Source organism: Athene cunicularia (genome assembly GCF_003259725.1).
Source record: "Athene cunicularia isolate RWA chromosome 3 unlocalized genomic scaffold, athCun1 chr3_part1, whole genome shotgun sequence".
Lineage (NCBI taxonomy): Eukaryota > Metazoa > Chordata > Aves > Strigiformes > Strigidae > Athene > Athene cunicularia.
In genome coordinates this window covers 49,641,610-49,667,334 of record NW_020799097.1, presented here as the reverse complement: position 1 = coordinate 49,667,334, position 25,725 = coordinate 49,641,610, and the positions used below count along the sequence as shown (strand labels likewise).

General features: G+C 40.6%; 2 protein-coding genes across 2 annotated transcripts in view; one reads left to right on the top strand and one right to left on the bottom strand.

Moving 5' to 3' along the window:
• The first annotated feature begins 10,097 nt into the window (after positions 1-10,097).
• Positions 10,098-18,207, top strand: SNX3 (sorting nexin 3). The gene is made up of 5 exons (XM_026844176.1): positions 10,098-10,250; positions 14,039-14,152; positions 14,496-14,620; positions 14,971-15,055; positions 18,098-18,207. The coding sequence occupies exons 1-5, from the start codon at positions 10,098-10,100 to the stop codon at positions 18,155-18,157; spliced, it is 537 nt and encodes a 178-aa protein (XP_026699977.1). The 3' UTR covers positions 18,158-18,207.
• A 35-nt stretch (positions 18,208-18,242) lies between these two features.
• Positions 18,243-25,725, bottom strand: part of NR2E1 (nuclear receptor subfamily 2 group E member 1) — a gene marked incomplete at its 5' end in the record, with an annotated part of 16,011 nt that continues 8,528 nt past the window's right edge. The window contains one exon of the mRNA XM_026844855.1: positions 18,243-23,134. Coding sequence (XP_026700656.1) covers positions 22,972-23,134 — 163 coding nt within the window. The remainder of the gene's footprint in view (positions 23,135-25,725) is intronic.

Sequence of the window (25,725 nt, the reverse complement as noted above, 5' to 3'; positions counted from 1 at the left end):
AGGGGCCGGCCCCGCCGCCCTGGCCCGGACTGGTGGCCGCACCTCCCGCGGCGGGGCCCGGCGCCTCGGGAGCAAAAATAAAAAGGTGGGAGGAGGTGAATGCGGAGCCTGTGTGTCGGTGTTGGGCTCCGGCCGGCCCTTATGTAAGCGGTGGGGGTGTCTCCGGGGCGGCGGTGGCGGGCTGCCGCCGCCGTGTCCTTCAGGGCCGGTTCGGCAGGTGGGGCGGCGATGTCTGAGCAGCAGTGGACTTCATCCTCGGCCTGAGAGCAGGCCCAGCTTCTGCAGGCGACTGGAGCCGATAACTCTCCTGGTCTAGCGGTAGCTGAGACAACATATCTCAGTGAAGATAACCAAAGGGCAACTGCTCTTTCAGCACTGCTGTGCACAATTGCTGTTAAGACTGAAATGTTGCTGTACTGCGAGCAGTTGCTTGTCTGTGTCTAAGTAAATAAAAGAGGGCAGATTCAGCTAGCTGTCTGAGATACAGTAATATGGGTGGATCTGTCCTGAGAAGGAGGTCAAGTTCAGGACTCTAGCAGCCTCAGAAACTTGTAGAGAATGTGTAAATAACTCTAGCGGGCACATGTGCTAATCAAAGCTAGCTGAAGTGATAGGGTGAGTGTATATGGGGGAGGGCTTCCTCTTTTGTACCTGAAATGTAAACTGAGTGCCTAATAAATAGACCCGTTTCTTGCTATGTGCTATTAAATACTTTTTCTTAGTAGCACTAGACTCCTTCCTAGCTGTAAGGGCTGTCGTCATGACTTGCCCCAAAGGCTAGTAGTCTTAAGCTTCCGAAAAGCTATCTGAAGTCATTACTGTGTTCCCTGATCTTTCTAGTTTCATAAACAGGGCCTGGAGGAGTAGACAGGAAAATGCAGTATCCGTGGCGTGGCCCTTGACTGTGACTGGTAGGGACTTGAGGCACGGCACCCTCTTAGCCTATTCTGTCAGGGATAAGTTGGGTTGAGAAAGATGACTTCTTACAATTTTAACTTTTTTTTGTAACTTGTGTCTGAGTCTACTACCTCATACAGCTTTATTCTGTCACAGCTGATTAAATCTGGTCAGTAACTACAGGCAGTAATAGAGGGGGAAGAAGCCTCATTCACCCCTTGCACACATTCTCTGCAATATGAGCTATTTCACTGGGCATCATGGAGTGCACATGCATGCCTTCGTGGCAGGGGAGGCTTGAGCTGAGGACTGCTGCCTTGGTTGCTAGAATTCTTCAGACAAGACTGAAATCCTGTGTGGATTTTATGATACTGAAGGTCTATGTTCTCAGCTTAGTGTAATTTTACTTAAAAATCAACACTTACCTAAAGCTACTAACGAGGATACTTCTTTAGTTAGTTCTGATGCTCCTAAATTGACATGTTCAATAGCTATTCTCAAGTTTCAGGATGTGTCCACAGGGCAGGAAGAATAAACTGAAACAATTGTAGCCTGTGTTTGGTCTCTGTGTGGCGACAAACTAGAACTTGATGACTTGTGTTGTGTTACACTGCCCTTATCAGGACCCTAACTGTCCACTTAGCAGAAAGATGTAACTCTACCTTGCTGGGAAGTGTTTGTGTCTTAAGTTCCTGGTGACTTTTCTTTCTATGAGACTGAGAATTTGGAATTGCTGGAACCAAGGAAGATGATACAAAAGGGACTTAGTCATGATATGGCCTTGAGAATTAGAGTAAATTTGCTCAGATTAGAATTTTTTTTTTTAAATCGCCAACTGAATTTCTTCAGGAAGGAAAGCAGAAAAACAGCTCTTGAAGTGGATTGCTCTTTAGCCCATGTTCTGTTTGGGGTAGAAAATTCAGGATTCCTGTTGTAATGAAGACATAGAAGTGTTTTCAGCAAGCATATGCTGTGATAGTAGTGATCTTCTGTTCTTACTCTTAGTCCACAACTATATAAACATTGCTTCCTCCACCCTCCTTACTAGTATCTGTGTATGTCTGTGTACAGGACTGTTTCTTATAATACATGATCGTTTCCTTTCCATTTGCACATTACTGTACCTGTAGTGCATCCATGCTGTATACATCCATAGCTATCATGAACTGTAAAATTGAGTTTTATGTCTCTGTATGCTAGAAGGCTACAGAGCAGGTAATACAAGTCATGCAGAATTATGTTCACTGTCTAAACTTGTATCAACTGCTTCTCAGCAGAATACAGACCATGTTGCTAATATGCAAGTTTCAGCATGGGAGGAGAGTTCGAACTTGAATTGCTGTGGTATTGTATTTCTAAAAGGTAGGCTTTGTAGTAGACAAGCTGCTACTTCGATTGTGGCAGACAGGGGCTATCAACTAGCCTCTGTGGTTTGACAACTGCTTGTGGTCACAGAAAGTAGGAGCTAATGTGCAGTTTCCCCTAGCAGTGGCAGCTGAACAAACCTGAGGAGGTGGAGTGAGTTACCTGGGTCATACCTGGAAAGCCATGTCTTCAACTAACACAACATTAAAATGTTATTAGATGCAGAAATGGATGGCTTAACTGCTGTCAAGTTCTGGTAAAAGCTATTGGATAGCCTCATGTTATGACTAGAGACCATGCTAAGCCAGAAACATTGCCAGAGGATACTGAGATTCAAGTTTGTGTTGTAGCAATTAAACTTGTATCATTGTCATGGTGTTTGCAAACTCAGTCCAAGGGTAATTCTACTTGTTGCTTTGTCTGAATCTTAAAGTTTGAACTTTTTTGGGGGAAGACTGAGCTTGCTAGTAGACTCCTGAACTGATGTCTAATAACAAAAATCTTGCCAAAAAGTACTTGTGTGAAATATGCAGAGTTCCCCCAAAGCTTCTGTTGGCAAGCTTTCTATTGGTACTGCAGCTGAAGCATATCTGTTACTTGGAAAGCAACAAGTGGCACAACCTCATGCTTTAGTTCTTGTATTGCTGTACTCATCAACTTCTGGTGGAAGTAGGAAAGCCTAATGGGAAGCTCAAAAGTTCTGGGTAGACTACTCAGCAGTGTACTACTGGATAAGCAAGTCAGTTGTATTTCAGTACTTGGGAAGGTTTTTCATGGTGTGTGTCTTGGGCAGGCTAGTAGGTTGGCTGTGTGTTGTGGTAAATGCATGATACTTTCACAAGCAGTTAAGCTCTCCGATTGCTGCAGATACAACCTATACAGCACTTCCAGTGGGGCTTACTTTACAGATGGCCAGTTGGCCAAAGTATTGACTTTGAGCCTGACCTTTGCATTAAATAACATTCTGTTCTTGGCAAACTGGACAAGGTGATGACAGGAAGCTTTCCACTTCCACTTTCCACTGTAGCAACCAGTATAAGGCATACAACGTGGGGGTATGCTACTACACTGCATCTTGGCAACGACAGTTAAATGTCTTGTTCAGTAGTGGTAAATGATAGAAGATGCCATCCTGCAGTGCTAAAATAGCAAATTTGAGTGGGTCATGTTCTTGACAAGGTACCTGAGAATTTGCTTTCCATCAACAGCATTAGGAAGTGAGTTTGTACCATTATAAGGTATTCTTTTTGTGAAGGCTTAGGGTAGGCTAAAAAGGAGAACAGCGCAGTAGGGTATAAAACTCCAAGTGCTTTTTCTAGCAAAATAAAACTTGATCAAGTAGTCATCTCATCTAGAGGTATCTAGATGCTCACAGTATGGCAACTGTGCTGTGATTAAAACTAACAATCAACTAGGGTGCCTGCTAAAGTAATACAACAAACTGCTTCACTGCCCTTACCTCTTGAGGAAAAGTGTGAACCAACAGTTCTCAGTGTAAATATGCTTGCATGCCATATGCTGTTTCTTGGGAGTCTCTACTAGCTGTTCACTTAGGAGCCACTGCCAGAGGGGTGGTGGTTCTCTTCTACTTGTTATGCTTTTTCAGGGTGGCCTTGTGCAATGTCAACACTCTTCAACAAGGGCATGTGAATACCTCTTACTATTTATGGGCTGTAAGCCAGTCCTCTCTGAATTCCAGGAAGCAAATGTAGACTAAATGACGGTTGTCATATTACTATCCTGCAGCATGTCTGCAGGTCTCAATCCAGTTCCAGGTATCATTAAACTACTGTATTTGAGACAAATAGTTTTCCTGGTAAGTGCGTCACCAGGAACATCTTTGCATAAATAGATTCTGTGCAACAGCTTCAGTTGCTAAATCCTTTAAGGAGGCAAGACTTAAGCTTTACAAGCTAACTTTGATCCCAGCAATTGGTGACATGCTTCTGAGCCATACACCTGCTGCAAAAGCAGTGCCATAGGAGATAAGCACATTGGTTAGAATACTGTCAACAAAGTTTAGAGATACACAAGAACTTGCTACATTTGGGATTGATACATTTGCATCATCTGTTACTGTTCCTCTAGAAGTAAATGTGACTTCTATCCTGCCTGTTTTAGTTGGGTTTGCCACCTAGAGTAAAAGGTTAAATTATCTGTTTATGGTTAGTGAAAACTTGCAGAGAAGTCATTAATATTCAAACTGACAGAACTAAAATAAAATACCAGATACAGGAGCTACTAGTCCAAGTAGTTAAAGAATTATTTTTCATCAAACTGAAGTTAAACAAAAAGCCTTTGTCTTCTGAATTCTGTTTTTTAATGTTGAATGGCCTGTTGCCTCTAATCAGTATGATGAAATTCATCACTAAGGCACACCTTAGCTTCTCAAGGTCCCACAGGTCAGTGGCTTGTCTTGTGGTGTAGAAAAGTAACGCCTTGCTGCTGTGCTTCCAGATGTTGTGAAATGCATCACTTGGGTGGTGCCAGTGCTCTTGAAGGCAGCAGTCACCTTTCCCGTATCTTCTGCAGAAAGACTTCTGTAGACCTAAGGAGAGGTGCTTGACTACATAGGCCCAGTGTGGGGAAGGAAATGACACAGGCTGTGAAGTGCCTGCAGTGTTAAGAATAGTATTTGTTTCAAAGGATTGGGGAAGTATATCAAAGTCCTGCTAAATGTCAGCTGTTCTTGAAAGTTTGTTCTCATTTTAATCCATTTTTTTCAAAACCTAGCTTGGATACAGTATTTGCATTTCAGCATATTTATAGTAGTCTGACTTGAGTGACTGATTTGAGTCTGACTTCTGTGATCAAGTCAGAGTAAGATGGTAAATGAACGGAAAGTATAACTTGCCCGGAAAGCATTTGTCTTATGCTATAGTTTTGCAAAGTGGAACTCTTGATCAGGTGAATGTGTCTTGGAAATTTTCTGTCCTTCAGCAGTACCAAATTTCCTGTCCTTTGTGTGTTTGGCAAGGCTTGAAGTTGCAGACTCTTCTCCCACCATGAGAAGGATCAAATCTGCTGGTACACATAGTTGACTTCAGCATTGTTCAGTTTCCTAGTCCAGTAAAGCTTGTGGTGGAGTAATGACTAAACACTGACTCAGTGTGGATGTGTTTAGGGATGCATAATCAGCATTAATTCCCTATTTCTCTACTACTGCAAATCTTGCATCATACTGCAAGTATGCTCTAACTGTGGTTAATTCCTCTTCTAATAGCCTATTCTAGACATTGCTACCAGTTAGATATTTTTAGACTCCTCTTCAAACAATAAAAATTTACTGATTCAGGTGACTTTGTTTTTCTGTTCAACAATCCAGGTACTGCACCTTTACAAACATTAACTGTTCCATTGATCAGTAATTCAGAAAAGGACATCTGGAAGGCTAAGAACTTCACAGGACATTGACTAGGGAGACAGAAGTGGAATGGATTGGATGAAAGAAACTTCCGAAGGGGAGTAGATTTACAGATTTATTACATATATTTGCTCTGAGCTGCCGATTTTTTCTGTAAAGGGTTTTGATTAAACTAGGTTCAAGAGCCTAGTCCAAAGGTACCAAACTAGTTTGGTGTTGAGGTCTGTTACTGTGTAAATAAAGTAACCAAGTCTGAATAGTGTTTCTTATTAGTATATTAGTTTAGCTAGTGACTTGGACTCCTTTTATTTTTGCACATACAATGCAGGCCTTCATTGTCATGTATTAAGAGTTCACTCTAGTACAGTGCTGAACAGACCAAATCAAATGGAACAATGACTAATCTTTGTAGGACATATGGCTGTGATCCAGGTAGGCATGTGATGCTAGAGTATTTTGATACATCTTTATTTTTAGATGATTTGCCAAAAAAGTGTCAGCTTGAACTTCAGAGCAATCAGGTCTCTACTGTTTTTCATCTGGGCAAATAAATAATGCAGTGTAGATTTATGAGCTTATAACTATAGGGAAACTATTCTTTAAAGTTTTTTCACTTGGTAACACTATGCCAGTTGCACTACTGGAGGCTGTTTTAGCAAGTACATAATCCCCTATGAAGCTATAGGAAGCACTAAGTGAAGCATCTGAAGCTGTAGCTGCTGTAACGTTTTTGATGTGAGAAGGATGGAGAAGCCCTAACCTTCTGGTCAAAGTATAAAACCCAAATATTTTACCAAATGGAGACAGTTCCATGAATGTATTTCTTCTGTGGCTATTTCTTTAAAATCCAGCTGAAAACTTCTGTCATGGGATGATCTTCTGGGGCATGTGACAGTATAGTTTGTGTTGGCCAGAAAGCCAGTGTTGAAAGTTTAGATATAAACTAGTGTATAGCAGCTTTACTCTAAAATCCAGAAGAAAATGAAGCTTTATCTTAAGTGGTTTAAAGCCACCTCTATACCTGGCAATAAAGCTCCAGAGACTATTTCTATGGCCTTAAGCTACAAATTAATGAACAGGCACTGTCAGCCTTTCTGCAGCTGTTAGGCGGCTACTTAAGAATGTGGATGTTGCTGTTCTAATAAAACTGGAAATCTGAAGATAGTTTCATACACTTCTATACTAGCTATTTGTCTTGTTTTTTGGTGTGTTTGTGTATTGTAAGGATACTGGACTGTCTCTAGCTTGCAAAGCCCACTAAAACTTTTGTTTCTGATTAAAACCTATCCATTGCAGCAATTCACTGAAATTTTGTTGGCCCCATTTGACCATAGCTGGTAGATGTCAGCTAATGATGCTAGAGCATCAACTTACTGTGATCCCTCTTCAGTCATTCTCAATGAGGAATGAATGATAACATTGCAGTAGGCCAAACCAGAGCATATGGCAGGTATACCTTGCAATTGTGTAAAAGTAACAATCCCTTCTCACAAGAATTATTTGGTGTTTCAAAGGAGGCTTTGGCTTGGTAACTATGAAATAATTATCTAAAGTTACTAATTCTGTCTGTGTGTTGTAAAAACCTTTGCCTGAATGTCCTTACAGTGGGCTCCTGGTTTTACCTTTGGTTTCTGAGCATGAAACCTGAAGAAGAAAGAATCACTAAACAATCTGTTTTTGTAGGCTTGCCCTACTTTGAGCCTTTTGACCATGGCACACTAATTCCGCTGTTCATGATGTTGGTGAACTTGTTTAGATGATGATACATGCTGCTTGGCAAAAAACCCAGACATCCCTACACTAATTTTCATAGAGCAGCTTCTGGGATCAAGGCATTGGACTTGACAAAGGTTAACTCTTGGCTAAAGACTGGTAGTCTTTGTTGTTGTGTTGCTGTTAGGATTTCACTGCCTTAGTCTTTAAGATGAAAAACATCCTGGCTCCATGTCTCTACTGTGAAGTGGTACAGTAGTTGGTACAGCTGAAGTCAGCATTGTTTAAAACTTGGGTGTGTACATATGATCAGCTTTTTCAGTGTTTTATTAAATTTAGATAATTTCTGCATGTAATGTATCTTCAAGTAGATGTGGATACCAAGTGATAAAAGAGGAGCTTTGCTTTGATCAAAAGGACTGAAACTTAGAAAAATAGCAACCTCTAATCTTACCTTTTACAGCGGGGAAAGAGGTTTTTGTTTTCCTTCAGTAAAGTACACAGGAAAAAAAAATCTAAACTTCTGGCAACTGAAATTTAGAGCATGTTTGCCTTCTTGTTTTTTATAATTGTAGGAAATGGGGAGGTAGCTGCTTAAGTCGGGAAGGAAACAAACCACTGGCAAGGTTTATGCAATAACAGTGGTCTGCTGGAGCCAATTTCTTGTACTAAAGGACAGCAGGCTCTTGCATTAAGAAAACAGTAATACTTTTTATCCACCCTGAATGCTACTTACTGTAATACCCCAGAGCTTCCATTGGCTGACTGTAAATGTAGCCAAAGGGTGTAGTCTCTTGACAAAGATTACAGCTTGTATGAAGAGGTAGTAAGAAGCTTGAATTTAGCTTCTAAGAGTCAAGGCCACAAACTTCTATCAAAAGTGAGATGAGTGCTTTCTTTCACTCTATTTTAATGGAAATAGAGTTGTATCAAGGCTACCATAACCTACTTGAAAAGACAACATCAAAGTAGGTGCTATGGCAACAGTGCAGCTTTATTCTCAGTCAGTTAGAAGTGGGAGACATGGGCATTGCAGTGCTGCTGTTGAGTGCTACATTGACAGATGAGGAAATGAATCAAATTTACCTCAAACTATCCTGGACAACTACAGCTGTGGAGTTTCTGCAGTTGTGGGGGTGGACTGGGCTGCAGTGACATTCAGAGTCAATCTTGTGGAGTGTTAGTGTGCTTTTTGAAGTAACCCAGCTACTATTTGCATTCAATTTATACCTGCAAACAAATTTGTAGGAGCAAGTCTGGCTATTTTCAAGGCTTTTTTCACTCACTGGATAAATTAATCTGGTCTAGATCTAGAACTGTTAAAATTACTTAGAATTATAAACTAATGTATTTAAAGTACTCTAGTTTTCCTCCTGCATTTAAGGTAACTTGTATACCACAATGGCTGCATTGGAGGGCTGTGTATCTGAAGCTGAATGGACAGTATTGACTAGTACTCAAACTACTTGCATTCTGCCAGTGAAAGTCTCCTCACTTTTATACATGAACAATTTTTGAACTTCTAACTGGATATAGCTCAGGGATTGACTGTAGTAACAGTTAGAAGACTGTTACCTGGTTATCCAAACTACTGTCTTAAGACTGTCATTTGCTGCTGAGGTGAATGGGGAACCTCCTGAGCTTGGAGTTGGATTTGTAGTTTGAATATGTTGTTATAACATAAATGTAGCTGAAGAAACACACTTAGTCTGAATACAAGTTTTGCCCTGAAATGTATTAGCAGGCAACCACTGCTTCCTGTTACCAGTTTGTTGAACCACTAGCCAAATGACTGTAGAAACCTGTTTGGCATCTGAGTGGAGGAATGCAGGAGTGACTTAAGGGTCTGGGTTTGTCATCTACTGTTTAACTATGTAACTTAACTTGGCACCAGTTCTGACACTGTTCCAGTGTACTGGCTCAGCCATTAACTCACCCAGCAGAATGCAGACTCTGTTTGACAGTAGCCAGAGAAAGCCTAATGCATGTCTACATATAGTCTGGTAGAGAAGCGATACTAGTCAGAATCTGTCTTGTCTTAGCATCTTCCTATGTTTAGGATTTGGGGCTATGTGGAATTTGTGCAGACGTGGTTTATTCATCCTTCTGGAATAATTCTTTATCTGCAAGTCTGACTAGTGACTTTTGGTTGTCTAATGTCTTGTGTAATGCATAATCCTTTCTGGCTGAGGGCTTGCATTCAAACTGCTAAGAGGCATGATTTTGGATTAGGAAGTTATTGAAAATGTTTTTGATAAAAATAAGACTAAATATTATAATGTAGAAGAAACAATTGCTGCAGTAATTATGCTGAATCTATCAGAGGAATGAGCTATGCTCCATTGGCTGTGACAAACTGGGTCGTGAGTTTCATGACAGTAGACTTTGCAGATCAGCAGGTCAGGAAGCTGACACTATAATGCTGAATGAGCATGGGAAGAAATGTTTAAAAATCAAACAAGGCTGACTTCAGGTTTTGTGCCTTACTCATCTCTGTTCTAGTAGGCAAACACAGCACTAAGTGTTCAGAACAGCTACTGGCACCTCAGTGATTAAACAAGGATCACTCTCAACATAACTTCTTTGATATGCTGTATGGTCTTGAAGTTGACACTTCAATAGAAATTGAAAGCTTCTGTTGACATCTTTGGGTTGTCTCTTTCTGCCAAATTCTTGCCCAATGATAGCCCTTGCTTCAGTAGCTGTCTGGCTTGCTTAATAAAAACCATCTATCCACGGTAGATGGAGGTAGTAGGACATGCAGAAACCCCTTTTAACTGAAGGCAAGTGGTCTACTCAGGGTAATAATGAGTGCTGTGGTTCAAGCCTGGCCAAGCAGCCAAACACCATGCAACTACTTGCTCATCTTCCCCTGCCTCAGGGAATGGAGGAGAGAATTGGAGGGGGAAAGGTGAGTCTCATAGGTTGAGGTAAACAATTTAAATGAAATAAAATAATAAAATAATTATCATAATAATGATATAAGCAAGCAATGCGCAGTGTGTATGCTTACCACTTGTTGATGCCCAGCCCATTCCTGGCTAGTGATCCTAGAGGAGAGAAAATCCCCAAACTGCAATCCCAGAAGTGAGAGGAAACTTCCCAGTCAACCCTCATCTATATACTAATCATTATGTTGTATGGTATGGAATATTCCATTGGCCAGCTTGGGTCTGTTGCTCTGTGTTCCCTCCTAGCTTCATGTGTACCTGCACTGTAGCAGGACATGAGAAGTTGAAAAGTCCTTGATTTCTTAGCAACAACTGAAAACATCAGTAACATTAACATTCTTCTCATACCAAATCCCATACTGAATCTAAAACACAGCACTATTTGAGCTACTAAGAAGAAAAAAAATAGCTCTATCCCAGCTGAAACCAGGACAAGAAAGGCACGTACAGTAACTTCAGATGCGAATATATAAAAATAGGGATCTAAGTTGTAAATAGATTAACCAGTATAAAACAGGATTCTCAGATTGCTTTTTTAAAAATAGATCCTTTCTAACAGCTGCATATCTAAAGAATGATGCTTTATCAGTACTATTTCTGAAGAAAGAGTTGCTGCTGTTTCTGGATTTTAGGAAGTGTGGGATTTATAAGTTGATCTCACCAGATAGCTCTAATTCATATCCAGACCAAGGGATAGGGGACACACACTTCCTTTTCTGTGTACTTGTCAAGTTGTGACTTGTAAGCCTCTTAAGAGCATGCTAGAAAGCTCCCATTAAATTCAATTTGAACATTTCTAGAGCTTATGATCAAAACTGGAGAAGATTTTTTTCAACTTGAAGGGAAAACAAGTACTCTAACTGTCCTTTTCTCCAATGTGCCAGCTAGGCTAGCATGTCAAAAGTTCAAAAGGGAATGTAGAAGGTAAAATGAGCTCAATTGGCACTTCTACCCCCACATTGTACCTGTAAGCCTGATAAATTGCTTAGAGATTAACTTTATAGACTTTATGCCCAGAAGCATGAAAAGAGTTCCTGAAGACCTGGGAACTCATTGGTTTCTAGCCGCTTTTATTCAGTTCTAATCCCTCTTGTAAGTAACTTGAGAGGAGAATGGAATATTTTCTGCAGGTGAGAGCCTATATGTTAAATATTGTAAAGGACTTTTTACCCGAGACACTGACAAAGAGTTGATGTTGTAATGTGGAAGGCTGAACTTGGTTAAAAAAACCAATAGCTGAAATCAGAGAAAAATAATCCAGTACTTCTGGGAATTTCCTTCATGCACTCCAGGGGACCTAGCTTTATTCACTCTTGAGTAGAGTATTCTTATCCTCAAGACAAGAGTGTTTGTTTATAAAGCCTGACTTCTGACATAAGTCTTAAGTGCAATTTTACTTGTAGTTGCTAGTACAATCATTTTACCTGGGAAGGAGGGCTTGAGTACTTTTAAGTATTTAGCAATAAGAGATTTCATAACAAAATACTGTTTTGTACTTTATAATTTGTAAATTACTGAGACATGGACAGTGGGATTGGGTGCACACTCAGCAACTTTTCCAACAACACCAAGCTGTGTGGTGCGGTCAACACACTGGAGGGAAGGGAGATGCCATCCAGAGGGACCTTTACAGTCTTGAGAGGTGGGCCTGTGCAAACCTCATGAAGTTCAACAAGGCTAAGTGCAAGGTCCTGCACACAGGTCAAGGCAATCCCAAGCAGAAATACAGTCTGGGCAATGAGTGGATTGAGAGCAGCCCTGAGGAGAAGGACTTGGGAGTAGTAGTGGATGGAATACTGACTATGAGCCAGCAATGTGTGCTCACAGCCCAGAAAGCCAACTGTGTCCTGGGCTGCATAAAGAAAAATGTGATCAGCAGGCTGACGGAGGTGATTCTCCCCATCTACTTCACCCTTGTGAGACCCCATCTGGAGTTCTGTGTCCAGCATTGGGGCTCCCAATACAAGAAGGACATGGACCTGATGGAGTGACTCCACAGGAGGGCCATGAAGATGAGGGGGCTGGAGCACCTCCCCAATGAGGACAGGCCGAGAGAGTTGGAGTTGTTCAGCCTGGAGAAGAGAAGACTCCAGGGAGACCTTATAGCAGCCTTCCACTACTTCAAGGGGGGCTATAGGAAAGGTGGGGAGGGACTCTTTATCAGGGAGTGTAGGGATAGGATGAAGGGTAATGGTTTTAAACTGAAAGAGGGTAGGTTTGTATTAGATGTTAGGAAATTCTTTATTGTGAGGGTAGTGAGGCACTGGAACAGATTGCCCAGAGAGGTTGTGTCTGCCCCCTTCCTGGAAGTGTTCAAGGCCAGGTTGGACGGAGCTTTGAGCAACCTGGTCTAGTAGGTGTCTCTGCCCCTGGCAGGGAGTTGGAACTAGATGATCTTTAAGGTCCCTTCCAACCCAAACCAATCTATGATTCTGAGATGGCTTACAACTTAAAAGAAAAAAGCCCAAACCAATGAACCAACCAAACAAAAAAAAAAACCAACAAAAGCACAAGCTGAGAATGACTACTGTGCTTCTGCCAACAGGAAAACTGGGCATAACTGCAGTCCTATGTAACTATCAGCTTCCAGAGTACTCCTCAAGAGTCTTTAAAGGTATTTTAAGACAGTTAGTGAATATTCTATCTGATGACAATAAGCTTTATTCTGTTATTGCTGGCTGTGTATGGCAATTACAGACTCTTTCTTGCTTTTAGTAGGTCATAACTCCTACAGTCATTTTTGTAACACTCTAGCTGGTTTGCCATCTCAGTGACACTTAAGCTTCAGACTGTGGTCTTGGAGCTTTCTATTCTGGGGATGTCATTAGGAGAGAGGTCTCACAATGTCTGGTCTTCAAATAACATGTGAGTTGGATTACAACAATGGGATAACACTGCACCCCAAGAATGAACAGAAGTAGTACTGGCTCTCACACAAGTTAGTGTAAGGACATGTATCAGAGGGCTTGTGTAGTTAACATGGTCTTGTGCAGCATTATAGCCTGACTCCCATCTGATATCTCTTTCAAGGGTGTTAGATTTGGGTGCTGACTTGTAGCCTTGTTCAGGAAAGTTCTGTCTAGTCAAGCTCTGCTTGGTTTAACTTTCTAGCAAAACAGTCTAATATCAGTACTGAATGTTGTGTTGCATCTCAGCCTTGTTGACTTCTTTGGAGCTCGCCAAACTTGGCAGCCTGTACTATCAAATCTTCATCTTTATCTGTCCTGAATAGATTTGCTGTAGGACTTACTGGGTTTGCTTTTAGAGATGTTGGATGCCTTGTTTTATCAGGTAGCAGAAAAGTACAGGAAGCTTAGTTAATGTCCTGTGCTGGTACCTGAAACATTCCGTTGAATGCAATAAAAGGACTCTGTGGAATAAGATTACTTTTTCTGCCCCCTCCCCTTCTTTCTCCTCCAGTTTTGTACATATATTTTGGGAATCCAGCTTCTGAGACAGTAAGAACAACAGATGCTTGTGCAACCTTAGGAACATGTCCTTAAGTGGCCAGCAAATCTGCTATTCTGCTAGGTGATGTGGTGGCAAAATACCAGTAATTAGGATGCCATATAAATAAGGCCCACTGTTAAGCAGTTTGAGGCACAGCTTACTTGTGTAGCTTACAGAAATAAAGCTTTGTATCTTGAGTGTTTCTCAATACTGTTGTTGTTGCTTAAGTGGAACTAATTTGTAACTTAACAGTTTTTTTCTTGCTTCTGCTTATCAAAACTTCTAATTTGCCTAATCAATATGTTCTTGTTTTCAGACAAATCTACCAATCTTCAAATTGAAAGAATCCACAGTCAGAAGAAGATACAGTGACTTTGAATGGCTAAGGAATGAACTGGAAAGGGAAAGCAAGGTGGGTAAAATGAAAGGTAGAATCTTCATAGACATAAAGGGTAGTGATGCTGAAATGTTATCATTATATTATAAAGCATATATATCGTATAGAGCAGATATTGTGGTTGAAAATGTCCAAAACTAAACCACTGTGTCAGTCTTTCAGCAAGGCCTAGTTATACGATGCTAGAGGCTGTTTAATGGTTTTGAGTTAAACTGCCTCTATGGGCAGATACTGTTCTTCTCTGGTCATGTTTATTACTTTACTAGAGATGTGCTTGAGCTGGGTCCTCTAGGTGGCACAGGACATGCATCAACTTGCTTACAGGCTGCCCTTAAGGACACTTTTCTAAATTTTTCAGGTTGTGGTACCACCTCTACCAGGAAAAGCTCTTCTCCGTCAGCTCCCCTTCCGAGGAGATGATGGCATATTTGATGATTCCTTTATAGAGGAAAGGAAGCAGGCTCTTGAACAATTCATAAACAAGTAAGTGTTGGGTCTAGTTATCTGGAGACAAACCCATAACTTGACTCTGGAAAACTGAATTAAAGCTACTAATCCTCTAACTATGGTAGCTGCATTAGGTTCAGAATAATGACTTTCACATAATCCTGCAGTAGAACATCCTAACACTGCTCACCCAGTGTTTAGTTTGGATATCTTAATGCCTACCTGAACAACTGAAATGAATGTTGTTGGTGGTGATAATTTATGCAAAATACTACTAAAATTATAGTGTTCAAAATAGTTCTACTTTTTCATTTCTGAAAAGGTAACCTCCTCTGGGTGAACAATGGAACTTACAGTGGGCTTACAGCAGTTTACTTTGATTGCAGATGGGAGATATTATCAGCTTGTGTAATGATGCATGTTTTCTCTAATCATGAGAATCTTTCTGAAGATGTAAAAACACTACCTGAGGTATGCACATATATAGTTTGAAATAGACACTTTGGGTTTTGTCACTACCTTTCAAACAGTAAGCAGAAATTGTAGTAACAAAATCTTACAATTCTTTTTCTACCATCTGACTCCACTAACCACTCTTTGTATATTGACCTAAAGAGCTACTTTAGTATCTTCAATAATGTCTATCTAAATGGTGGGTAAGAAGGAATATTGTCAGTTAACCAGCTGCTCTGGTCTGTAAAGCCAGCACTGTTCAGACCAACTAGATTTGGGGTTGCTCCTTTTAAAAGTTCAAGCTTGTCATTCCCCTAGCATTCTAATCTTGTTCAATAGTAATGCTATTTAACAGGGACAGAGGATGTCTGTGAGTTAAGCCAGAACTTACCAGAATCTGCTCATCAGTTATTGTTAGTCATTTCAGGCATGTGTCTTGGAGTCGCAAGTGACTAGCTTCCTAAAGCTATCTGTTCTTGACTGTATGTGTGTGACTATATAAAATCTCTTAAGTTTTATTTTGTATAGTTGTTTGTTAGCTCAGTTTAGAGGTACTGTTAATGGTTCTGAGCAGGTAAAATGCTTGACTGCTCTTACCTCTGTTCCAAGACAAGTGGAATGAATTTCCAAAATATTTAGTTTTGCATTTACACTACATAAAGGCAGATGTGCTTATGGTAAGATGGGAAGTGGGGTTTTTTTAAGCCTGTGCAGTCAAGGCATTCATGACTGTAAAGTACAACTTTTATCTGTGCAGGCTTGGGACTCTACATTAAATGCAGAAGATGTACACTTACTGAAAGTTCTGTGTGCTGAGTCAAGTAATATGTGGGGGAAGGGGGCTGTATATTCTGAAGCAGCTGATAGTGAAACAGTCATCTTAACTGGAGTCTCTGAAAAATTCAGTATAACTGACAGAGTGGCCAGTTTACTAATATCACTTGAGTCCTATAGCAATAATATGTTGATCTTGTGGAAGTGTAAAACTTCTTGGTCAAATTTTCCTCCTTTGAAACATAAAAGCAGACTGTTAATGTAGATATTGATGTAGTGGCAGACTTGAGTACAGCTGGAACAAGGCTTCTCAGACACAACTAGTTGTTCAGCCTCATCAGTTTATTCTAATGGCATAACCAACTCATCAAACAGGTATTACTAATTTAAGTTTTGAACCAGGTAGAAGCTTTAAGGCTTCTACCAAGTATTTTGAGTACTGTTGAACTTAGACCTGAAGGTAATTTGCACAATACATTCACATTACTGCATTCTCAAAGCTGGTCTTTGCTTCTAGAACTAGAGAACAGTCCCTCAGATAATCAATATCACAATATCCAAAAAAGATCTTGGTGCACTGAGGTGAGCTCTTGATAACCAGGAGTGTTAAGATTGATATTGTTGAGCAGCTTACACAGCAGTGTGGCTTACTTAAGCTGGCCTAAGAGAGCTGACTTGCTGACCCCACCAGCAACATTACGTAGAGCAACATTCACAGGGGTCACTTATGTTGCAGTATTCTTGTCTGCCTGAACCTGCCTTTGGGATACATGAAAATTCTTGAAGTAGCAGCTGCTATGTGTAAGGGTCACCTTAGTGAAGAATATTGAGGAAAAGTCAATGCAGAGTGAGGTATTCTTGGTGAAACCAAGAGCTGAGTCAGAGAGATCAGATATAGTCTTGGAGTTCAACCACCAATTTGCAAGCTTTCCTGAAAGGGAGAAGGATATGCTGCTGCCTCATCATCTTGTCCTGAATATGTTTCTCTTGAAGTTCAAGGCCAGCAACTTCAATCTGATGGGGGTAAGAAACTCAAACTAGTTATCCTAGACTGTTTTTGTTGTTAACTAGTGTTTGAAACTGTCCATTTACTAGAACTTGCCAAGATGATAGGTTTTATGACTGCACTTGAAATAAACAGTGTTGAATAGGAGAGCTCAGCATTATCATTAAAGTACACCCTCAGTGACAAGTAGGTCTGTCCTGTGGTGAAATAAGCACTAATGGATACATTTGGAGAAGATGCACAAAAGTGTTTGAAAGTACTGATGCTGAACCACTGGATTTGACTGTATTACACGTGTTCAACTAGGTAACTTCCATTTACACTGGAAGTGTTCTGACAGGTATAGAGGCTATAAGGCTGACATAAGCTGCCCTAGGGGAGGATGGGGGAACTTTCTCTCTTAAAGGAAGAAGCCTGTCTTGACCAAATTGGATATAACTCTTCAAACCATACTGCTTTAGGTTTTCATATCTGTAAGTGATTATCTTCCAGGGATTCTGGTTCTCTTAGATTATTACCGAAAGGCTGCATGGTATTTTAAGGATTTAAATGCAATACGTTGTGGCTTTCTGCTGAGCTTGGGAGTGTCTTAACAGTAGAGAATCTGAAATTGAGTTTTAAAAGGATGGTGGCTCAGCCTATATGTGGAACAAAACTAAATCAAAGTCTCTTCTAGAGCAGACAAGCTCTGTCTCCCATGTTTCATATGTAAATACATCTGCAATTAACAGAATGGCCAGTACCCTCTGGCTGTGCATCAGTGCTGCTTGTAGATGCTAGGAATGGTGACCATGGTATGTCACTGCTCTTTAGTGTCAGCTTTCAGAAGACCTTCACACCCCCTGGTGGAATGAATAAGTCTTTAACTGCCTGGGCTAACTGCTGTGGAATTAAACTGAGAACTCAGGGGTTAAGCAGCCTTTGGAAGGGTGTCCTGTGTCAAAGGCATAAAGACCTGTAAAAATATGCTTGGTTGCTTAACTCTAGATTTCCTAATGCTGGGATGGACACTTTGATAGTCCTGTCAGTTGCAGGTGATAAATGACATAACATGCTTCCAGATGATCAGAGGTAGCTCAGGTTTCCTATGGACTAATTTTGTCTGGGGGAGGATGACAGATCTTGCTGCCAAACATCATTCTAGTCACCAACAGTCAACTGGAATGGGATCTATGCCGAAGTGCAGAACCATGGGTTATTGGTATAAAACCTTGCTCTGCTGACTAGCTGCATGTAGACTTGACTTTTTTTAGCACTAATGCATGTTTTTTCCTCTCCAGGGTTGCAGGCCACCCACTGGCACAGAACGAGCGCTGTCTTCACATGTTCTTACAAGATGAAGTAATAGACAAAAACTATACACCATCCAAAATAAGACATACTTGAGTTCTGAAACTGTCTTCTCAAACATTAGTGCTCCTTATGCTTGGTTTTAAGAGGTTGTAGTTTGTCTTAGCATGCTGAGGATAAACAGGCACAAAGTCTCCACTAACATCAGTACACTGCTTGGTCTTTGCATATGCTTTGTAGCATTGAAGAACTCACTTGTCTTCTAGGTAAATCCCTCCGAATCCTTGATTTAAGAGTATTATATTATGAGACCATCCACCCCTTGCAATGTTTCACAAACCTTTCCACTCTTATTTGCAATGACTTAACAAATGTTTACTGACTTGGCCTTACTTGAACTTGCACAGTTGTAGTGTCACGTGTTCACTTGTATTTGACTAAACTGCTGCGCTGTTTCTGAGGTAGTCATCTGTCTGAACTTCTGTAGAAAGACTGCTTTATTTCTGATACCCTGTGTGAGATACACTTATGCAATTGTCTTCAAGCTTGTAAAACACTTTATACTGAAGTAATGAGGGAATTATCTTTATATTCTGTAAGAGGAAAAAAATCAAATTTATATACTAAAGTAACTTGTCTAAAGTTTTGAAATAAAAGTGAAAATGCAAATGTTTTGTCACTCTTGACCTTGAGTGTGGGGTATCTCATGCTTTCTGAGAAGCAGGGACTTGACTATACTAAGTGAACTGGTGTTTCAGCCTTGCTATGATGCTTTTCTGCAATGTAGTCCTGTGTTACTAACAGCCAGCACTAAATACCTTAGATGCTGGCGCTCACTGCTCAAGTGTTTAAGGTATAAAGGTATTGAAGGTTGTTCCTGTGTTGTGAAACTGAAGCTGGAACCCCATTCACAGTAGACAGTCAACAGATCTGTAGCTTCAATAAATTTGGGAATAGAGTCCTTTCTACTTGGCATGAGAAGCATCAAACTAGAAAGTGAAAATTATACCACCCTATGTAGAAAGGTGTGTTCACATAACCTATAGTGTATTATAACTTCAGTCCTAGATAAAAGTAGCTCTGTTCTACAAATACAATTAGGGACGTGAAGTTATATAAGATGGCTGTAAGGTCATAGACAAGTTGAAGGAGAAGCTGTAGTGTTGTGCCTGTATGACCACTGGTAAAATGCAGGTGGCTGATGCATGACTTGCAGTTCATAAGCAACACTTGCTGAAGTAGTCTTTCTCACTAGATGCTTCTATGGCTGGAGAAGCTTTCTTAGTGCTGCCATATGTGACATGGGAGTTACCTAACCAGATGCTCTTGAAAACAGATTCAAGAACACTAGTAACATTCTGATCCAGTGTTATGTGCTATTTGGTAACAGTAAGTCCATGTTGGCTTGTTGACTCCACTGTTTTTTCCATTTTACATCACTGTTGAGAACATCCTACAAACTTACTGACAAAGTTATTTGTTTTGTTTAACTAAGACCATTAGTCTCACTTAGGGAAATCTGGATGTAAAAGATTGAACTGAGAAAACAGTGGTGGCTGACTGGATTATATGTAGTACTAGTGACTAGCTACACCAAAGTGTTAGATGCTCAAATAATTGCTCTTTTCCCCTCATACTTAATAAAGACTGTGCTGAATCTCTCCAGCAGTCCTATTCATGAAACCAGGGACCAAAACTGACAGAGCTCACTTGCAGCTCAGAGCTGTCTAGCTTTTCAATACAGTCTAGGTTTTCAATAAGTTTTTGACAATGTAAAATCAAAATTCTCTGTGCTTGTTGTATCACACTTAAAAGTTGAGTTACTCTTAGAAAGGGGGAAGAAGGGCTAAATGTATATGAGGTTTTATTATTTAGATTTAGATGTATATAAGGTGTTTTTTTTCTTTTCTCTATTCTTTTCTGAGAGCAGTTTTCTTCGGAAATCAAAGTAAATGTCCCATCTTATCCCTAAAATATGATGACACAATCTGTATCATCTGATGTGGGGGGAAAAAAAAAGAAGCTGAAGAGGGAAAAGCTGCATGCTTGATGTCAGTGTTCCTATTTCTTAAGTGAGGACTTGAGAGTGTTAACCTCTGAACTTAACAGGACATCTGCACTGCACTCAAATTTCATCTCCCTTTCAGTCCTTCAAGACTAACTAGAGACCTTAATTCTTGTGTAGCGTGTAGCTGCTTTTGCTTGTCTGCAGTACTGGGAGGAAAATGTGGTCTGAGATTAGCTGTGTGTACACCACAGGGATCTGAGCATTGTTCCCAGGTTGTGAGTCTGCTCTGCAGGTGGGCTAGGTCCTGCAGGTAAGAGGATGAGATGTGGGTGTGCACCCATTGCCTGCCTGCTTTACAACAGGGAGAAAGTCAGTAGTACTTTGTTGCACCCTCCAGCCTGGGTGATCTAGGGGCTGGGACTACAGCACACTGTGGAGTGCGGCTGACTTGCAGTGTGGATGCAGTTCATGTTTGTTGCTGCTCCAGGACAGCAGCATAAATCTTACTGAAATGAGTGTTCTGTCATGGGTTCTGCACAGCACTGGGTTCAACTTTAACTCATAAACTGAATTGTCACAGAGTGGAGAACCACAATTGATTTTTCTGTCCTATCTGGTTCTTTTTAGTGTAAAGAGTGGAAAATTGTTGAAGGTTATTGCAGTTGCAGGAAGAACACTTCATAAATTTTCTTTCTCAGAATGCACTATGCCTTGTGGTAAATGCGTTCTCAAGTGCTCTGTGCTAGTTTGTATAGAATATGTTTTGAAGTCCATGCTTTTGTCTCACCCAACTCATCAAAAGACTGGTCTTGTATGTGTTATGGTCTGTCTGTCTTGGAAAGGCTAGAATGTGAGACCTAGCAGACTGCAAATGATAGAGAGTTGGGGTGAAAACTGACCTCTGAAATGCATACGATTTTTGTTCTTGGATTCAATAGATCTAGGATTTCCCTTGTGATCTGTATTCCTTGACACTGAAAGCCAATGAGCCATTGATATACACTGTACATTTCCACCTCTCGTTTTAGCGTGCATGACTCTTCAGTCACTCATTGCCATATGAAGGGTATATTTCCCTTCTCCTATATGCAACTTGTTCTGTGCATTGGAAGTTGCTTACCTCTTTCTTTAGTGTGATTACACAATTGGACACATTAATAAAACCTCAGAATCTTTTTAATTGAAGCAGAGTTTTTATGCTCATCACCCTTTGTTAGCTGAACAATTCACTGCTATTAAAAATTGTAGTAACATGAAACAAAAGACTTCTACTAAGTTGGACCTCTGATCTGTTTAGTATTTGTCCTAGAAAACCTTGGAGCAGGTGTATATCTGAATTACAGAAAACAGTTTTAGACGGGACCTCAAAGTCCCTTTGCTCAAAGGCAGGATCACCTAAGCTATTCCTTTAATGTTTGTCTAACTTGTTTTTTAAAACCTCTAATGGTGGAGACCCCACAGTATCCAAGGCAATCCATTTTAGTAGAGAACATTTCCATTGTTTATGGTAAGTAGGCTACAGTGGAAGAAACTAATCCAGAAATAGGAAGGCAAGCATTAAAAGAACAGTGGAAAGTAATTTAAATTCAATATATTTTTATTCTTTGTAAATACAATGAGTACAACTTTTTAACTTCACAAATCAGTTAATCCACTTTGTACAGGAAAAGTTTTACTCATTCTATGATAGTCCAAGTGCTGATTTTTCTCAGTGCTAGTTCCTAATAACAAATCAAATTTTGAAAAGTACAGCAGCTATCTTTAAATGTTTTTTCTACATTTTTCATACATCAAATAAGCAGCTTATAACGGTTTTGTGTGTGAGAGGGTGTAGGCGAACAAGGCTTCAAAATTAGAACCTGGAGTTTTCTAAAAAGGCATTGGAGACTTTTGGAAATTGTTAGCATTGGATCAGTCAACAACCTTTCTTTTTTGACATAAAATTCCTTCCATTGATTTTTTTTTTTTTATAGTCATTTCACTTCTCTGCACATCTCATTGACAAAGAGTTTGGCCACCGTTGCCTTTGGTTTCAGCACTGTGCCAACGGGACAGCCAGCAGGTCACTGAAGCGGTCATCTCCATTGTATTTGGTTTTGCTGTTTTAGTCTTCCTTTCTTGACTTGCGTCTTTTCAGGTGTGTGTGTGTGAATGTGAGTGTGTGTGGAAGAAGAAGGAGGGAAGGTCGGGGAGGAAGTGTATAAAGCTCTTCTGTCTTTGAGATGTTAACCGAACAAATTGTAGTGACATCCGCATCAAGAATCAGCAGTTCATTTTGCAGGAAGAAGAGAGCTGCTGTCATAAGCTACTTTTTAATCAGTTCTGAAGGCCACTTCATGATGTATTATAGCAGAAGCAATGTTTTGGTAACCTGGTCTTAAATGTTGCCTATCATATTAAAAACATTTTCCCAACATAGGCTACTTTTAAAAGTTCTGAAGGCCACATCTCATGTTACAACAGAAGCCAAGTTTGGTCACCCGGTTCCAAATACTGAACAAACTAAAGTACCTTCTTTCACATTTTGTCTCAGATCTGCCAGTTAAATGAGAGAATAGCAGAGTCTTTGTTAACTATGACTGGCATCTGAATTGCCTTCATCCTGTAGTAACAGGAATAGCAGCCAAATTCCAACCACTTTCACTTTTTCTGTAGAACAAATCATTCTCTCCATGATCTAAATCACTCTGTTCAGAGCAGCAGAATCATATCTACTGGGGTATTTTTTGTCAATGGGTTTAAAGGCTAAACATTCCCAGGCTTATGCTTCCTGTAGATTTTGTTAGTTGAGGTTTATTCTCCATAGATAAAAGTTCTTCTCAAACTGTCCATCCTGACTGTTTATTTTAAGGTAATTTATATGTCACTGGATTTGTACATATCTGAAAGCAGTCTTGTAATTGGTACATTCCCAATGGTCTTTTTGAAAAACACTTCTTCTATTGTAGATGGACTAATCGAACGTAAAGCTGGTAAAAGCAATAAAAGTTTTCCAAAACGACAGGGTTGTGTGGGGTACCTGAGAGACAGAGAGAAAAAATGTTAATGAAGTTTTAAGTATTTTTCCAAAGAAAGTCTTTTACTTTATAGAAAACACCAATATTCAACAAATTGTGCAGATGGATGCTACCTGTGCTAGAACCCTGTGTTTTGTACTCACATGAGCAAGAAGGTTGACCTCAAGGAAAACTATCTTAATAGAAGTTAGCGGAATATAGACCAATGTGTCTGAGTTTTGTTAGCTCCTTTGTTTATTGCCTCAGAGCAGTAGACATACGGAGACAGGATCCACTCTGACGTCCCTCATAGAACAACTATGTTTTTGATGCAGTTCAGGGATGAGCTTGACCTACAATATATACCCTGACATTTAAAGTGAAATTTAATCCTAGTTGGATTGTCATGGTAATCATTTTGACCCCTTTTAGTTGCCATACACACTGAATACCAATTGACAGTGGGAGACAAATTTTTTTGTTAAAGCAGCTGTGTTTTATCACTAGGTAAAGTGTTCATGTAATGGAATGTTTTCCATCCTTTCTCCCAGCTTTTGAAGCCAGCATAACAGGATATGTTTTCTAGCTGTGCTTACAATGCCTTTACACCAGTGATTCTCAAACCTCTGCTTACAGTGGTCTCCCTAAAATAAGGAGTAGGTTGTTTGGAGAAATACTCTGCTTCTCCAGTCTGCCCTCCCTTTCATCTTGTTGAGAGAGACCACTGAGATCAAAGGGCTGATACTGCTGGTAACACTGTCAGGAAGGTATTTCAAGCCTGGGGGTGAAAGGCAAGCTGAAAGCCCTATCCCACTGGAGTCAATGTGACAGTCCTGTCAGTGGACTGCACTTTTTTAACTTGTAAAAGGTCTTTCTTTTACAGAAAAACCATAGGAAAGTTGCCATGCCTGGAATGGAAACCATGGCTATGTAAAACCATTCCTCCCTGGCTTTTTTCTCTAACAGGCCCTGTTTCAGTCTCCAGGGAGCAATCTTCATGGGAAAGGCCTTCTGTAAGAACAGGAAGAGTTGCCATGCAGCTGTTACTTTTTTTGCTCTGAACTAGCCATAACTGGATGGCATTTGTATTTTTGCTCCTGGCCCCTGAACAGGCCATTCCCTTTAGACTAAATAGAAGTGCTTCAGAAACTGCTGCCATCTAATCTCTGACACTGAGCTGACTTCTGCTAGACAGAGGTAGTATGAGAACAGATTGAAGTTTCAGAAGGAAGAAAATAGTATAAAAGTTTCTCTTCCACTGCTCCATCTCCCACTGTCCCAGTCTCATGGGTCTCCACTGCAGCTAAAGGACTTAGACATGGACTTTACAAGACCTGTTGCAGCTCTCATCCTGAACCAACCAGAGCAGCTATTGCAGATGTTAGGTGCACTCTTCAGGCTTTTCCCCAGTCCTACCACTCTGAAGTGGTCCATAAGAGGCAGCTACTGATCTGTTCACAGCCAGCTGTTCTGGAGTGTGGGGTTGTACTCTGCACAGTACATTTTGTGCATTCCTGGGCTCACCCCTGTATACTTCATGGGACAACAGTTACAGCTTTTACAGCAGGTTTTAAAAAGTTCTGTATCCCATGGGACTTATCCTGAATGAGACAAGGGAGAATATTTTCTTCCTAAACAATGATTCATGTCACTCTGCTGCAGCACCAAAATGGGATTCGCAAGTTCTGAGTTTTTCATTTCAACCTGAGAACAGGCTCAAGATAGCATCTTAGAAGAGCCATTTAGTTTCTTTGTGTCCCAATTTCTGTGTCTTCAAAACGGGGGAAATGATAGGGGGATTGGAGATCTTGGGTGAAAAGCACTTATACTGCTGTGTGATGTGAGGTTTTGAGCATTGCTATTAGCAGTATTTAATGGAATAAAATGTAGAGGAATATGTAGCCTTCTGAACTGCAAAGTGTTCCAAGCAGGTATCACTTCCTAGGGGAAGATCTCTCCTTTTAGTGATTTTCCATTTGTCTGAAAAAATTGAGGTGCTGGAGCACATCCAAAGAAAAGCAACAAAGCTGGTGAAGGGTCTAGAGCACAAATCTTGTGTTTTCCCAATTATTAGGCCTAGCATAAAGGACACAGCCAGCATAAAGATGAACCAATAACCAAGTTGTATTTGATACAAAAGGGTCAATACAGGGGTGAGCACTGGGGGTACAAATAAGTCATATTATACATAATCAACATCAATCCCACTGACCCCAACAATGACACCACACAAGCAACAATGGGTGGAATAAATGGTGAAATGCAGTCTCCCATAGAAAGGATGGGAGACAACGGAGTCAACAAGCCAAATACATAAGACCAAGGAAGCCACATACTGAATCCCTATACAGCCTGCATTTACAAAAACCAGACCTGTCTGGAGCCCAGTTCTGGGGAGGTCCTTCCCCAACAGGGAACGCTGCAAAATGCATCCACCTTACAGACAGACACTCCCCTCTCCCTGTAAGTGGTCCCAGCTTTTATCCCTAAGTGGGACACCTGACCTTTGTTTACTTAATGCAGACACCTGGGGCTCATTTACCCAATGGCTCTGTCTGTAAGGCTGGCTGCACCCTGGAGGGGAGCCTAAAGGTAAACTCACCCCCGCCCCCCC

Bases quoted from the DNA above. Each gene is read 5' to 3' on its own strand.
- SNX3 (XM_026844176.1), top strand. From the start codon at position 10,098: ATGCAGAAACCCCTTTTAACTGAAGGCAAGTGGTCTACTCAGGGTAAT. The intron at 14,153-14,495 runs GTGGGTAAAATG...TAAATTTTTCAG, and splicing joins AACTGGAAAGGGAAAGCAAG to GTTGTGGTACCACCTCTACC. The intron at 14,621-14,970 runs GTAAGTGTTGGG...CTTTGATTGCAG, and splicing joins CTTGAACAATTCATAAACAA to ATGGGAGATATTATCAGCTT.